The 18247-nt window shown below is 32.6% G+C and overlaps 1 protein-coding gene across 1 annotated transcript in view; it reads left to right on the forward strand.

The window, feature by feature from the left end:
- The first annotated feature begins 9479 nt into the window (after nt 1-9479).
- The window catches only part of LOC139511137 (fibropellin-1-like), a 28502-nt gene continuing 19734 nt past the window's right edge, over nt 9480-18247 (forward strand). Inside the window, exons 1-2 of the mRNA XM_071297710.1 lie at nt 9480-9583; nt 11223-11344. Coding sequence (XP_071153811.1) covers nt 9480-9583; nt 11223-11344 — 226 coding nt within the window. The remainder of the gene's footprint in view (nt 9584-11222; nt 11345-18247) is intronic.

An 18247-nucleotide genomic window follows, 5' to 3' on the forward strand; every position in this document is an offset into this window, starting at 1 on the left:
GTGGATTTTCGTCCAAGAGGGTGTCACCAGCCCAGTAGTCAGCACTTCGATGTTGACATGAACATCAATTATGTGGTCATTTTTATAAATTTCCTGTTTACAAAACTTTGATTTTTTCGAAAAAATAAGGATTTTCCTTACCCAAGGAATAGATTACCTTAGTCGTATTTGGCAAAATGTATGTGAATTTTGGATCCTCGATGTTCTTCAACTTTGTACTTGTTTTGGCTTTATAACTTTTTTTATATGAGCGTCACTGATGAGTCTTATATAGACAAAACGCGCGTCTGGCGTATTAAATTATATCCCTGGTAACTTTGATAACTAATAACACCACTGAGTAGATGCCACTGCTGGTGGACGTTTCGCCCCAGAGGGTGTCACCAGCCCAGTAGTCACCACTTCGGTGTTGACATGAAAATCAATTATGTGGTCACTTTCATAAATTTCCTGTTTACAAATTTTGAATTTTTTGAAAAAAACTAAGGCTTTTTCTACCCCAGGAACAGTTTAACTTGGCCGTATTTGGCAAAACGTTTTTATATTTTGGATATCGATGTTCTTCAATTTTGTATTTGTTTTGGCTTTATAACTATTTTGAAATGAGCGTCACTGATGAGTCTCTTATATAGACAAAACGCGCGTCTGGCGTATTAAATTATAACCCTGGTACCCAAGGAAAATATTACCGTAGCCTTATTTGACAAAACGTTTTGGAATTTTTGATCCTCAGCAATGCTCTTCGACTTTGTACTTGTTTGGCTTTACAGCTATTTTGATATGAGCGTCACTGATGCGTCTTATATAGACGAAACGCGCGTCCTGTGTAAATAAAGTAATTACTAAATTAAAATCCTGGTAACTTTGATAACTGTTTGTTCTTTAAAGACATATGTTTGTACAAATTTGTCCATTTTGACTTAAACAAGATTACCATACACATGAAAAGTCAAATTTCTTCAACATAATAAGACAAAATCATCCATGTACTTGAGCATTTCTGAAACAAATTAGATAACTATAGATAAGAATATGTGATTTTAAACGTTCTTTTGGTACGGAATAAAAAAAAATTCTTGAAAGGCTGCAATTTTGAAATGAAAGAAATAGACTATATTGTTTTGTATATGTACAACCATCCATATTTGATGACGTGCCGGATGATATATATAATATCTTGGATCTACAGGTATGTATAAAGAATCTTTCCCTCTCATCAAACTACCAACATCTGGCATTGTAACGTGAAAAAATAACTTTAGTTAATCCATAAGGACTTTATAAGTAGTCGATATCAATGTTATTAGTTGTTACACATGCTACGTAAATCATTTTGTTCAAACTCTCTTCAATTTTTCAGGAATTGAGTTGTTTTCTTTTGTACTTCATTCTTCGTTTTGTTCGGATAGTTTACGGGCACTTTCTTCAAAAAGTATTCACTCATGGAAATAACTCTGAGGGGCATAACGCGATATTGAATGAAGATGTTTACATAGTAGAACGGATGATAGTGTTTTTTTCTAGGTTTGATCTTACAATGGACATCAAATACCTGTATCTTATTATTAACAAACAGCTTATATTTGCGAGTCGTATTTCACTGGTGGTAAGCGGATGGTCGTAACTAAAAGTCACGACCATCCGAACATGGGAGACAACTCTAGGGATCAGTTTTTGTTTTCCAATTTTCGTGCAGAAAAAGTTTCATTTAAGCCACACCGCTCGTCTCATATACACTTATCGTGAGTGCATTGAAATTTAAACAAAATTTGATACATAAAATCATTCCAATTTTCATAAAATAGTCATTCAAAAATTCAAGCGTGATGGTCGGAAATTTAAATGTGTGATAGTCGTACCTACAATTATAGTATTTTGGATGATGGTCGTAACCGACACAAGAGGGGCGTAATTTTAAAAGATGACCGTAACTTTTTTTGTAAAATTTCTCTATAGTTAATATAATAATATTCCCTAGAAATTTCATAAACCTCAGTCAAAAATTTATCATTGAACAAGAGGGGTCGAGATTGTTGATAAATATTCTGAAAAACAAGAATTTTAGTCTCGTTTGTATTTACACTCAACTGCTATTGAATGCAATATTTATTTTGTTTGTCTAACGCGTTTTGAAATCCTTGGTGTGTATCTGTATTCTGCAAATCAGTAATATAACAATTTAAAAAAAACCTGACTCTTCTTGGTTTTTGGAAATAATATGAAAAAAGATAAAATGATGTTTGAGACCAACTTTGGTTTAATATTGCTATATTTGCTTTCATTCAATTCAATGGGTCTCTAAAAGAAGACATTTGTATGTATTTTCCATAGGTTTCTATGTTTAACAAACTCCCCCGATGGCGGCCATATTGAGTGATGGGTCGGTTACAAAGTAACAACACTTGGACAGCACCCCATAATGAACATTCATGCCATATTTGGTTCCATTCTATTCAGTGGTTCTCTAGAAGAAGTTCAAAATGTAAAAAGTTAACGACGACGACGGACGACGGACGCCAAGTGATGAGAATAGCTCACTTGGGTCTTCGGACCAGGTGAGCTAAAAAGTAGGACTTAAACTGTCCCCTTGTCTTACACCTCTAATAATTGGAAAAAAGCGTGTTCAAAAATAATCTTCAGTGCGGACTGTGATAAGCTATACATTTTTTTCAAAATAAAATGAAACTCACACCAACACCATCATTTATCAATTCATACAACACGTGAGTGTGCCAAACAGAGTCAAAAGCGCCTCGCAAATATACAAAACAAGCTTTATCTTATTTTTTTTCAAGCATTTGATGACAAGTGTTTTTAAAATAAATAAGACGTTCTATGATTTAAACGAAATCCAAATTGATGACTGGAGAACATAGGGGACGACCATTTGATATTCAGGGGTGGGGTGGGGTTGGGGGCAGGAGGATTTTGAAAATAACTCAGCCTTGATAATCACAAAAAAAAATGGTTTGTTCTGTGGTAGTTTGAAAATAAATTACCTGACTTGCAATGTATTGAAAATAAATAACTCAGCAGGTGTAATCGAAAGTATGAGATGGCACCAGATTCTTCATAAATTCATCTTTTTTCCCCAAATAAATCGGGAAACACTTCCCAATTTTTTTAATAATAAAAGTATAAATATTATATAAATATACTTGAAATGTCAGAAAATTGGTTTCATTTAACTTGAGGTATATTGTCTCAGGAAACCTAACCTCACTTTTATTTTAATTAACATGGCCGTTACTACATTGAGGCAAATGCCTCATGTAGGAAATTCCAAAACCAAACGCTAGTCTCCATGTCAAAATAGCGAGTGCCTAGCAAGAAGCAAGTTCTGTTTTTCCTCAGACATAGCCTTGATTTTGCGGGATCAATGTTTCTTATTTATTTGTCTTTTGTTAATTGATTGCCCTTCTGTATTCTGTTAGTGTTACATTCCTTTTGTAATCTAATAATTTTGTTATGAACTTGATCATGAGTTCAAAAGAAAAAACTGCAGCCACAGACTTGTGTATGTGAATTCCATTTTTGCTTTATCATGCACATTGGTCTTTTGATGTTGTCCCTAGAAACTTAAATCTTCCACTGAATTTAAACATTTTACTTTGAGACCAAAATATTGTCATAAAATCATTAAAACAAAACTTGCATTTTCAGATTAAGAAAGGGTCTTCAGAACACCCAGAAAGCATGATTTTGCATCATTTGTTCTGTAGCTTTTTGGGCCATCAGTGGCTCGAAAACCTTCATTTGGTGAAAATAACTTCACATATATATCATATAATATATTCTTTTAATAAAGGACACGTTTAAAACTATTGACAAGCCTTATTCGGTCCAATACATTAAAAAAAAATCGGAATTTCTATATTTTAAAACTTTTATCAAAATCTGTTGTTTTTGAATATTCGTATTTATCAGTTCAGAAAATATTCTGTCTATTGTTTTTGAATTATCCGGTCTAGTTTTAGAAACCATCTTGTTTATTGTATGGAAATAACCCTGTCTTTTTTTTTAAGAAAATAAAATGTCTATTCTTTTTTGAGATTCTCATGTCTATTATTTTGAAAAGAACTTTTTTTTGCCATTTAAACTGTTGTTTACTTTAACAAATAGCTTGGCCATTGCTTTCGAAATAACTCTGTTTATTGTTTTGTAAATCATTCTGTTCATTGTTTTGAAAAATTTTCCTATCTATTGTTATTAAATAACCCTGTCTATTGGTTTAGAAATTACCCTGTCTTTTGTTTTGGATATTTCTCTGTCTATTGTTTTAGCAAATTATCAAGCCTATTGTTGTGTAAATAACCCTGTCTATTATTTTTTGAAATTACTCTGATTTTTTTTTTAAATTACCCTGTCCATTGTTTTGGAAATAACACTGTCTATTGTTTTGTAAATTATCCTGTCCATTGTTTTGGAAATTATCCTGTCTTTTGTTTTGGAAATTATCCTATCTATAGTTTTAGAGTGAACTTTCCCTTTTGGTTTGGAAATTATTCTGTTTATTGGTTTGGAAATAACACTGTCTATTGTTTTGGAAATTACTCTCTCTATTGTTTTCGAATTTACCCTGTCCATTTTTGTTTATTTGGAGAAACTTCTGTAAGGGTCATATTTGGATCCAACTATAAAGTTCAATGATACAGATAAAAAATGTTTTAAGTTGACTTAAAGACAAGTGAGAAAGATTTATAGAACAATTTCTGTCATAGTTTTATTCTAAAGCGTTGATTTTTACATTCCAGTTAGTTACATTCGAGCTGATGACTCTTTTGTAGACGAAACGCGCGTCTGGCATAAAACCAAAATTTAATCCTGGTATCTATGATAAGTTTATTAACAACCACTGGGTCGATGCTACTGCAGGTGTCGTTTAAATTCCACGATAGTATCACCAGCCAAATAGTTAGCACTATTGTGCTTAACTGTTTAAAAACTTTTGAATTTTATCATACTAAATCTTTTCTACCTCAGTAATAGATTATTTTGTACTTGTTTTGTTTTATAACTATTTTGATATGAGCGTCACTGATGAGTCTTATGTAGACGAAACGCGCGTCTGGCGTATTAAACTATAAGTCTGGTACCTTTAAAAACTATGTACCTTAGCTGTATTTGCCAAAACGTTTAGTAGTTTTGGTCCTCAATGCTCTTCAACTTCGTACTTTATTTGGCCTTTTTTACTTTATTGGAATCGACCGTCACTGAAGAGTCTTTTGTAGACAAAACGCGCGTGTGGCGTAAAAACAAATTTATATCTGGTATCTATGGTGAGTTTATTTAGGTCAAATAAGGGATTTTGACGAAATTTTACAAATTCGGCCGGATTTCAGCCAAATTTTAGATCAGGAAAAATAGAGCGCAGTCGTCGACAACCTAAATATTCACGTAAAACATGTAAAATGTCTTTACAAACATTATTGTCAAAGATCTTTTTTGTCGACGTATGTACTCTTTGGTTCCTGTCCAAATATTCAATGGAAATTTACCCTTTTTCATTATTTTTGTGGAAAATTAAAATGAGTACTATTTGTGAAGTCCTGAATAAAAACGCAGGGACGTAAATTTACAACAAAAGCTTATTTCCTTTCTAGTCACAGAATTATCTATTATTCATTGTGATATAAATCAATAAATCCCAATTTGAAATTTAAGCTAAAAAAAAAAGGGGGCAACTTAAGGGCCATATCGAACCTACTCCTTTATCCGGTCTATTGTTTTGGAAACTATTCTGGTTTTTTTCTAAATGACTATGTTTATTGTTTTGTAAAATAACGTTTTTTGTTTTGTTTTCAGAATTATATAGCTTTGTGTTTTTATAATCACTCTGCCTATTGTTTTTAAAGTTTTCCCTGACCGTTGTTTTTGCAAATTAATCTGTCGTCTGTTTTGGAAATAATTCTGTTAATTGTTTAGAAGATTACCTTGTTGATTGTTTTTTTTTAAATCATACACTCTATCGGTTTGGAAAATTTTAATTCTTGAGGCAGAATGGATAATTCATTTTTAAAACCACCAAATTCTGTTTTCTTGCATACTTCACATCTTTTATTAATTAATTTTTTCTCTCTATAAAGTATAAACAAGGAAATTTTGGTACCACCTTTCAAACTTCTTTTAGAAAACAAGGATTATGTAGTGTAGCTCCTCAATTACAATGTATTATCCTTTGCCTTTATCCTTAACAGTGTTATATGAGGTAGTGTTCGTATTGATCTAATTTCCGTGTTGTGGTTTCAGTGTACATTCTGTATCTGCCTGTCCCAAGTCAAGAACCTGTAATTCAGTGGTTGTCGTTTGTTGCAGTATATCATACAAATTTTGTGTTTGAATCGTTCATAATTTTGTACATAAATAAAGGCAACAGTAGTATACCGCTGTTCAAAACTCATAAATACAGGGACAAAAAACAAAATCGGGGTAACAAACTAAAACCGAGGGGAACGCATTAAATATAAGAGGAGAACAAAGACATAACACCGAAACGTAACACACACAGAAACGGACCAAGCATCAGACAAAACACCACGAGAATAACAAATATAACATGAAAACCAAATACATGAATTTGGGATAGACAAGTACCGTGCTACGTCTGATCTCAATATCTCAAAAATAAGAGAAAACACAAACGACTCAACGTTAAAATGCAACACACACAGAAACGAACAATAATATAACAATGGCCATCTTCCTGACTTGGTACAGGACACTTTTAAAGGGGAATAAAAGTGGTGGGTTGAACCTGGTTTTGTGGCATGCCAAACCTCGCACTTTAATGGCAAAGTTAAATATAACATTGAAATGACAACATAATATTACAGGACTACAATACAAATAAATAGGAGAACATATTAGACAAAGAAAAACATGATTAATAGATAACAAAAAGCATCAGGTTTAAAATTCAATACGCCAAAAACGCGCCTTGTCCACACAGGACTTACAAGTGATGACCAGAAATAAAAGATCGAAAGTGAAAAAAGTACAAAGTTGTACAGCACTGGAGATAAAAAGTTGAAAAGGTTTCGCCAAATACGGCATTGTTTTTATGCCCGGGATAAGCACATTCTTATTATATAGAACAATTCATGCTATTGCAAACAGTAAATTTTATCAAATGAATATGAAAGAGATATACATAAAGAAACTGAAGTATTAACTAATTACAGAAAACTAATCCCGAATACATAACGCCCAGATATAAAAGATCGAAAGTGAAAAAGGTACAAAGTTGTACAGCACTGAAGATCAAAAGTTGAAAAGGTTTTGCCAAATACGGCATTGTTTTTATGCCCGGGATAAGAACATCCTTATTATATAGAACAATTCATGCTATTGCAAACAGTAAATTTTAACAAATGAATATGAAAGAGATATACATAATGAAACTGAAGTATTAACTAATTACAGAAAACTAAACCCGAATACATAATGCTATTAAAGTTTAACACAGAATAGACACACCCGAATCAGTCCAGGCGTCAACGTAATTACAAAAATGTGACGTCACATACGATGGCGAAAAGGTACAAACGTTATGCCACATTTGAATTTATGAAATTTAGAAACAGCATGACGTCAAATATGAAAAACTATCAAAGTGAGATAGAATTAGGATTGATTTAAGATTATATCAGAACTAAATACTGATAATTAATTTAAACAAAATGCATATTGCAATACATAAATCAGGCCGTTGGTTTTCTCATTTGAATTGTTTTATCTTGGTAATTTTGGGCGGTTACCTGTTCTGATGACCGTGGAGTTGTCAGTTTATTTTCGATGTATGAGTTTGACTGTCCCTCTGGTATCTTTCGCTACTCTTTTATAGCTGACTATGCGGTGTATTGGTTTATCTGTGCGTTATCTAGCGTAATTAGTCTGTAAATAAAGGCAACAGTAGTATACCGCTGTTCAAAACTCGTAAATCGATGGACAAAAAACAAAGTTGGGGTAACAAACTAAAACTGAGGAAACGCATTGAATATAAGAGGAGAAAAACGACACACCATTAAAATGTAACACACAGAGAAACCGATGAGAATAACAAATATAACATCAAAACCAAACACATGAATTTGGGATAGAAAAGTACAGTGACACGTCATAAAGTAATGTAAATTCACACTCAAATATAAGAGAAAACAAACGACACAACGTTAAAATGTAAAACACACAGAAACGAACTATAATATAACAATAGCCATATTCCTGACTTGGTACTTACTAACTTAATCCTCTTCATGTTCTTGAACACATAAGGCATCAACAAGGAACCTCCAACTCGTTCTATCTTTCGCGATCTTCTCTATTTGATTCCAAGTGTAACCATGTCTTTTTATCTCTGCTGCTATATCTCTTCTCCATATGCCTTTCGGTGTTCCAGGCTTTCTTGTCCCTTGTGGTGTCCATGCCAATACCTTTTTCACATGCCGGTTGTTATCCATTCGCAGTATATGTCCAATATATATTTCCATCGCCTTCTCATGATCTCGTTCCCTATATTCTTCACACCTGTTCTTTCTGTTAGTTCACTGTTTGAAACTACACTTGGCCAACTAATGTTAATTATTCGTCTCAAACAACGTCCTTCGAATCCTCTAATTCGACTTTCTACTTTTTTGGTTGTTCTCCATGTTTCTGAACTGTACAACAGAACTAATCTAACATTGCTCACATACAATCTGATCTTTGTCTTTTTGGATATTTTGTTGTTTTTCCAAATGTTATTTAGGTTTTTGAATGCAGAAGGTGCTTTGCCAATACGGATGTTAATTTCTTCAATATATCCTTCTGCATTAACTCTACTACCAAGATAGTTGAATGAGTTTACTTGTTCCAGTTCTTTTCCATTCACAGTTATTGCTTTTTTGTTCTTAGTATATATTGTCATCACCTTAGTTTGCTTTGCATTAATCTTTAGTCCGACTTTTGCTGCCTCTGATGTAACTTTATCTGTCTTTTTCTGCATGTGTTCATGTGTATGAGAAAAGATGCTGATATCGTCAGCAAAGTCCATGTCCTCTAAAAATGTTGTTAGTCCCCACTGTATACCATGATTTTCAGTTGTTGTATTCTTCATTACCCAGTCAACCACTAATATAAAAAGAAAAGGAGATATTAAGCATCCCTGTCTTACTTCAGATGTTATTAAAAACCACCATCCCTGTCTTACTCCAGATGTTATTAAAAGCCAATCTGATAGTTTTCCATCATGTCTGACTACACATCTAAAACCATCATACATTTCCATAATGATGCTAATTATTTTCGTTGGAATTCCATACATACTCATGATGTACCAAAGAGACTCTCTAAGGACGCTATCAAATGCTTTTTCGAAATCCACATAATTTATATATATGGGTGACCTCCATTCTAGTGCCTGTTCTATAATATTTCTCAGTATGAGGATGTTATCTATACATGCACAGTTTGTTCTAAATTTACTTTGCTCTTCCCGTAGAATGATATCGATTTTGTCTTTGATTCGTTCTAGAATTATTCTACAAAGTATCTTACCAGGCACTGCTAGTAAAGTAATTCCACGCCAGTTGTTACAATCTGTAAGGTAGTTTTATGGTGATACCATCTTTCCACTGAGTAGGTAGTATTTCTTTTCCCATATTTCATTCAGTAAATCACGTAGGATGTTCACGTTGAAATTTATGTCTGATTTTAGTACTTCTGCTGGAAGCCATCTACACCAGGAGCCTTGTTGTTTTAAAGTTTGTTAATGGCTGCTTTGATCTCATAATCTGTTATGGGTCCCATTTTTTTTCTATTGGTGGTTGAGCTTCCTCTGTCCTGTCAACTGAAATTTCTGGTTCAGGCTTATTCAACACCTGTTCAAAATGCTCTTTCCATCTTTCCAGTTGTTTATCAAATTTGCATATTGTCTGACCATCTTTATCTTTAATGTTAGTACTGTTGGTATTTTACCCTGCCACTAAGTTGTTTTGTAATGTTATATAGCTTTCCCATTTCTCCAACTTTAGATGCATTTTCAGCCTCTTCTGCAATCTTATCTATGTATGCCTGACTTGGTACAGGACATTTTTTAAAGAAAAAAATGGTTGGTTGAACCTGGTTTTGTGGCATGCCAAACCTCCCGCTTTAATGGCAATGTTAAATATAACATTAAAATGGCAACATAACATTACAGGACTACAATACAAATAAATAGGAGAACATATTAGATAAAGAAACATATGAATAGTAGATAACAAAAGGCACCAGGCTTAAAATTCAATACGCCAGAAGCGCGCCTCGTCCACAAGGATCAAAAGTTAAAAAAAGGTTGTGCCTAATACGGCTAGGATTTTCTGCTTGGAATAGAACATCCTTATTATTTAGAATAATTGATTCTATTGCAAACAGTAAATTTTATCAAATGAATATAAAAGATATACATGATAAAACTGAAGTATTAACTAATTACAGAAAACAAAAACCAGATACATTACACAAACCAACACAAAAAATAGACACACCCGTCTTAGTCAAGGCCTCAACGCAAAAAATGAAAAAGTGACGTCACATACGAAGTGGTGAAAAGGCACACAAAATGACGTCACATTTGAAATTTTAAACCAGCACACACAAAATTACGTCACATTTGAATGACTAAAACTATATCTCAAAAATAAGATAGAATTAGGATTGATTGAAGATTATATTTGAACTTAACACTGATTTAACCTCTGATATGTTTATTTTGCTTACACGAAATATTTGATTATTTTTTTTTTTTTTATGTTTTAGAAACTTTCGAAAATCTCCCGTGACAACCGATCACACAATAGTTTTTATAAAGCAACGCCTAAAATAACATTTAACGATGGTCAATAGCTAGTAAATTATGTTTTTTTATTTTTCACAATACAACTGACATATTAGGATGGTAATGATGCCGTTAATCGTTTTTCAAGAGCTTAAAAAACAGCGAGTCATCCTTATAATGGTTTCCAATTTTTAGGATTGTGAAATTCATGTGGCGTGAAGGAGGATGATTTTGACAAATTAGAATCATGACTGCTTTTAGAAACATCTGAAAACCCCTTTTTGTTGTCACTTTTATGTATACTTCGGTTGTTTTTATAGATGGACAGTGTTTGTCGATATTTAGAAAGACAATCAGTGGTATTTAGATTTTTCTCTCTCTTTCCGTGTGATTTGTTCTCTTTAATAATCAATTCTATTGTTTTCAGTTTAAAAGTGCATTATAAATTCTACTGCACCGGTGATGCATATAAAGACAGAACTCGGGGTTGCGTAGACTGCAGACAAGGATTACAAGGCCATGAATGTTCAACTCGTAGCTGCAAACCAGGTAATTTTAAAAAATACAAAACAAGGAAAATAAAACATACGACCCTGTTGGTATATTGAACAAATCTGTTGTCAAATCGGACGTTTATTGTGCAATGATACTGATGGTCGATGTTATTCAGATTATATATTTTAGACTCAGATTGAGATCCGTCCTCTAATCGACGTTCGTTCCTCAAATCGGCGGCTTTTGGGCTGATAATACATCCGATATAAAAAAAATGTCATGTTATGTATACATATCTGTCCTCAACTGTATTATCAGTGCAGTTGTCAGTACTTGTGTTCTGGCATGATATATAGCAATTGTATCTAAAATTGTCCGTTTATTTATTTTGAAATTATAGAGACACTTAGGTTTCAAATCCCTAAAGCAAAGTTGGCCTTAGATGGATTTGTCTTTATCTAGGTTCTTTTTTGGTCATATCTCTTCAATTGATTCGGTTCTGATAAATCATTGGCTTTGAGAGTTCCTGATAAAGTTACATTCACAAAACAAAAACGCTTCGAACGCATAAATCATAAAGCGTGTTGTTTTTAATAATAAACAACTTATTCAAATATACTATTTTACTTTTACAATGTTGCTCCGTGTGGAAAGTCAAAATGAAAAATATTAATCAATTCTCTTATTTGAATAATTCTTAACCGATCCTATTTATCATTTTATATGTTATATAAGTAATATAGTTTCCTAGTTACCTTATACGATATATATGGATTCAGAAAATTTTACATATGTAATAACAACGAAGCTATCTTAACATGTGATATTTAAACAAGGGCTTATCACAGTGTTCGAGTCTTTAATTTATACCATTAGGGTCAATTTTTACGATTGGATCGAGAAAGCTCTGGAAAAGGATCGTGAATTAAATCTTCACGAGAAGACATATGCAAGGTCATTTAAAAATCTAATATAATGAATAATACAGACAAATTTACAAAAAAACTCTGTCAAAATTGTTCAACATAGTGATCATAGTTAAATCAAGGTTTAAAAGTAAACCGTTTTTTATTTACAAATCTACAAAAGGCAGATTGTTCCTCGATATGTCAATGACATCATATATGTAAACAAACTTGATTTTTTTCATATTCGAATCAATAAACAACTTTTGTTTGAAAAATATCATTTCATTTTAATGATTCCAATGGGTCTTACTGTTAATTTGTGTTACCATAATCAGAAAATTGAAATATTTACCCAACAACACATTTTTTGGATCGTGAAAGATCGTGTACCTCTTTTTGAAAATCGTGAAATGGATCGTGGAAGATCAGATGATACCAAAACTTTCGACTTATTATATTATTATATGATAATTTATATTTTTAAATTTTATAGAAAACATTGGATTTCCGGCTTTGTTTTGTTTGTGAATAGGGCTATAATCATGGAATCCACGTTCACTATTTTCCATGGTATATTTTCAGTTATTTCGTTAGCAACACCAAGTTTCCTTTACTTCTCCAAAAATCACGCTTGCAACTCGAATTCACCTGCTCCTGTAAATCTTTATCTTTCTGAATGTTAAACTTCCTTTTAAATTTCTGGTTAAATTTCTTTTAGATTTACGGTTAAGTTAACCGAAAGTTTTCCTCTCGTAGCAATATCTATTTATCACAAGTTTATTACGTTGTGGATATCCATGGAATTTCATGCATTTGTTTTTTTACATTCGCATGACATAATTCACTGATTCTGTAGTGTTTGGTTCCAATACGTTAAGACTTCTACCTTTTGTTTTGTATTTGTTTCACCACTGATTTATTGCCCATTTCACGTTGGACAAGCTCTAGGAATTCATTGTAAGCAGTTTCAATACCCTGGTTCAATGGAGTATAAAAACTTATTTTTGTAATTGCGTCTGGTACCATTTGTTGCACACTTTCATCTGTACAAAAATCATTTGGAACGTTTTTGGTATTGCTTTTGATCCATTTACTGACTTAAATATCGTTTTCTCACTATTTTCTATTTTGTTCATTACATATTTAAGATCACATCAGATGTAATGATCGGGGATACTTTCAGGGTGGTAATTCACGAATCTGACATTTATAATACTTTAAAATCTAGAATACGGTTTAATTGATCTTGATTTTTGGTGCCATATAAAATTGAGAATGGAAATGGGAAATGAGACAACAACCCGACCATACAGCCCGCCAATAGGTCTTCAATACAGCTAGAAACTCCCACACCTGGAGGGGTCCTTCAGTTGGCCCCTTACAAATATGTTACTAGTAAAGTAATAATGGACTTCATACTAAACTCTGAGTTATACACAAGAAATTAAAATTAAAATCATACAAGACTCATAAAAGCCAGGGACTCCTGAAATGCGGCGGGGTTAAACATGTTTTTAACATCTCAACTCTCCCCCTATACCTCTAGTCAATGAAGAACAAACCAAAGCACAACACGACGCATAGTAAAACTCAGTACAAGGGAAGTCCGAGTCCAATGTCAGAATAGGTATAAAAGAAACTTAACAAAAGGACAATAATACATAAATTAACAAAGGACTACTAGCAGTTACTGAAATGCCAGCTCCAGATCTCAATTAAACTGATTGAAAGATTATGTCTTCATCATATGCATATCAAGCACAATTCCCCTCGTTAGTGGTTTAGTGTTATACCACCATAAAATACATGAGAAGAACATAACCCGTGTCATGCCAACAACTAGTTTTAGGATAAATATGTTTAATTCCGATCAAAAGACCTTATAAGTTAATCAATATTAAAGCCAAAATATGCAATCTGTAATGACCTGACAACAGTATCGTAACTATATCCCTTCTTAATAAATGTGTTTAAAGGTTTTGTTAGCTTTTGAAGTGAATATTGACATTTTTATGCTTTGAAAAGAATATTATCATAAAACAATTGATGTGAAATACCTGAACGTATAAGATGTCTACATGTTGAGCTATTTTTACGAATGATGTCCATGTACCGATGATAAAATTTAGTAAATGTTGTGACTTGTTTGTGATAACTCTGCTGTTATGATTTTTCAATAATACATTAATTTTTTTCTCGCTAAAATCTAATACGTTGTTACATACACGAGCGAATCGTACAAGTTAACTCCGTAAGATAGTGACCATCTAAAAATGGATAATTAACGATAGGAAATGAAAAAATATTTCTTTTATCATACATTTTTGTATCAATCTTCCCGTTTATGATATAGATATCAAGATCGAGGAAGGGTAATGGTCATTGTTAGTATTCGCTTTTTTTAAAAGTTAGTTCAACAGGATAACAGGATAAATTTCTTTAGTATACATACTGAAGTCGTCATTATTGAGAGCCAATATTTCAGCCAAATATCTAAAAGCATTAATAAATTTTTGTATCAAATGTTGTTATGATGGGTCTTTGCTGATTTTAGTCGTAAACTGTAACTCTTAACAATACAAAAACAGGTCCGCAATAAGTGATGCACAGTTAGTTCCCATTGGCATTCCGATGACTTGACGATATACGGAATCTCCAAAGCGAACACAAAAAAATGTTATTCAGTAAAAATTCAAGGGCAGATATAGCATGAAAGCATGTCAAATTGACATAGTTTTTTTGTTTGTTGCTACTAAAAAATGACATAAAGGGTTTGAACATATTTATTTGCATTCTGACTTTTTGAATGCCCATTTATTAAATGTGCGAATTTTTTCTAAATACGAATATGAGACAAAGTGGTATATTGATCTATATTGGATAGAAAATCAAATCTTTGAAAAGGGTCAGAATCACCAATATATGCATATTCCAAGAGAAAAAAGATCGCTAATTTCAATAAAATATATCCACAATGTTCCGTCAACACTTCTATCTGGTATTTCAATATCAGATTTGTTAAACAACTCGGAACGAATGAAAGCACCCATTTCACCAGATCCTCGTACTGAGTTTCTATGCAGATTCGTAATGGTATGATCTATACATTTATATCCTTGGATTCTGAGTTTCTTTTCCTCTCGTAGAAACGATTCACAAATTGCAAGCAGCATATGACAATTAGAGTGTTAGAGGACTAGCTTTCTGAACGTCGAATTGTCGGTTATGCGGGTTAACAATTCTCGATAGTTGCACACACCTAACCGCAATATATCTAAATGACGTTTATGTACCAATCTGATGCCGACAAATACCATATATTGTTCCTTTGCCATTTCTTTGATGATTGTTCTCATGTTGTGTTGGACAATTCTTGTTTCTATAAAATTGTCAATATAAACTTTCTTATAACCGGCATTGTTCTTTAGTTTACGTTTCTGACTAAATATTGTTTTCTTCTGAGCTGCATGATCTAATTCAACAATGAGTATGCCATTTTTATTTTCCCTTCCTTGCTTTCTAGACGCGGACTTTCTCTTAACGTCGGGAATTGTCATACCATTTCTTGTTATTTGGTTGTCATCTTTCTCGAGGGCGTCATATTCTAAATTCTTGTTTTCTGTTCTTTTAGAGTTTGTGGATCCATTCTCTTAATTCTTGGCAAGATCATAGTATGATTTCTGGACATTATTTATTTTTTTTTCATTTATACGGTCAAAATTTTGTTGTATGTCTTCTTTTCATTTTCAAAACTTCGCCTTTAAACTTAGTTTCCAATGCAGACTTAATTTTTGCAATTTTTTTCGCTTCAATACCCGATTCCATTCAGTCAGCATATTAACAGTAATATTGGTTTTTAAATTATGGATAGCAGAAAAATGAAACTTCTCTGACTCACGAATATCAGGGATTTGTCAGTTATTTTCAACATTTTATTTTCAGTATCGTCCTTTTCTACACTTTTTCTAGACGTACCTGGTTGTGTATTGCCGTCACTATTTGAGGTATTACAACTTCACATATAAAACAAGATCCACTCTAAAAAGAGTTATGTATATATAGGTATATCATTTTAATTATCTATATATACACAAAAAGTATAAATCATAAAACATAATAAAAGTGTACATCTTAAGAATATAATAAACATTTTTTCTTCAATGAAATATCATAGCAGATTTAGGCAGTATAAAAGTAAACATTTCATTTAAGAATTTAATGCTTCTGTTTGTAAATTCATTGAAGTGTTGACTGAAGTACAATTTGTATGAATCGCGGCAGCGCTTCATTCTAAAATGAACGCACGGTCAACACTTGTCAACCCTATGAAATTACTTAAAGAAGCATTTAATACTGAAATTTACATGTTTTCGCTATGATCATGAAAACACGATTACTATTAAGTTTTTCTTTTATTTACCTGTTCACTTTATTGTGGAAACAAATGTCATCATGTATGCTATAATTCGTGCAATGAAGATTGACGCGAGATTTCTCTTAGCCAATCAAAATAACGTATAACAATGAAACATGCATCTAATGTTACTTTCACTAAATGAAAATACAAATTTATGAGAGTCTATTTGAAGATGTGTATGATAACGTTGATGACCGTTATAATTATTATTGATTTCTAATCACATATCAGCGTAACTAATCAAATGGATATATACACGTTGAAAAAGGAATTGCAATCCGGAATTGAAATTCAAATTAAAAAAACACTTTTTATTGTTTTGTGGTATCAATTATTAAAATAGAACTTGTTAAACTTTATCTAAATCTCACCTGACTTTAATCAATAAATATCGACTCGATACGTTCTAATCTGCACAAACAGCTACTGTACCCGTAAACAATAAATCAGCTGTTTCTATCCTCATTGTTTTCAATACTTTACAAAACAAGTTTGTAAAGTTATGTGATTGACACCATGTGATGGGTCCTCCGCAACTCTCAACTGCAGCACTATTGCAGATTATCAACATGAGAGAAGCAGGTATTTTATTGCAACAAATTGCACACATTGTTGGTCATCACCACTTCACTTTAAGTCGTTTTGCAAATAAACATCAGGCAATAAATGATGTTAAAGACCTACCAAGATCAGAAAGATCCGTTATAACATCATCTAGGGAAAACCTATACCTATAAATGTTGATCAGAAGGAAACCCTTTGAAAACAGTACAATCATGAGAAAGAGCGTGGTTGTGATACAATAGACTTTAAACACGAACTGTTCGAAATCGACTCATATCTACTGGTTATCATGCGAGAAGACCATTTCGGGGACCTTTGCTTACGAACAGACATAAAGTGGTCCGTGTCAAATAGGGTAGAGCTCACAAATGTTGAAAATTTGCATCTTGGGGAAGATCCATTTGTCCAATGAAAGTTGGTTCATTTTCCTTGGCCTGACCGTTGCCCAGATTGAAACCATGTTGAGCATGTATTGGACACTATTTGGCGTAAAATGCGCAAACGGAAACCCCAGTTCTAAAACTTCACGAAATAAACAATTCACTTTATCAGGAAAGGTTGCGGTTACCTCAGCAACAAATTTGTCGATTGGTGGCAGGCATGAGAAGACGTTAAGAATCGGTTATCCGTATGAATGGAGACTGCACAAAGTATTGATTATTTGGCGAATAACGATCAATCATGTTGTTAACAATCATGTATAAGATTTATTTTGAAAAGTTTTATGTTGTAAAGTTCAATTACAGATAAAGTTTAAAAGTGCATTTTTCTGTACAAAAATTTATTCATTTTGTTATCCAAATTATGGTTAATAAACACTTTTTTTCTTACAATTTTACTTCGTTTTAATGCCAATGTTATCATTAACAATGTTTCATTATAGTTATACAAATATTTTATCATACTCCATTCAAAAAAGGAGGCTGGTTTTCCAAGGTTTAAAAAATCAAGGTGTTGCAATACGTTTTTCCATGTGTACATGTATATAAAAGAGCTAGTTGTGTGATATAGGACAAATAACTGGACACTTCATTGATGAATTTATCCAAACCACCTGTCTAGAATTGG

The sequence above is a fragment of the Mytilus edulis genome, chromosome 2 (assembly GCF_963676685.1).
Source record: "Mytilus edulis chromosome 2, xbMytEdul2.2, whole genome shotgun sequence".
Taxonomy (NCBI): domain Eukaryota; kingdom Metazoa; phylum Mollusca; class Bivalvia; order Mytilida; family Mytilidae; genus Mytilus; species Mytilus edulis.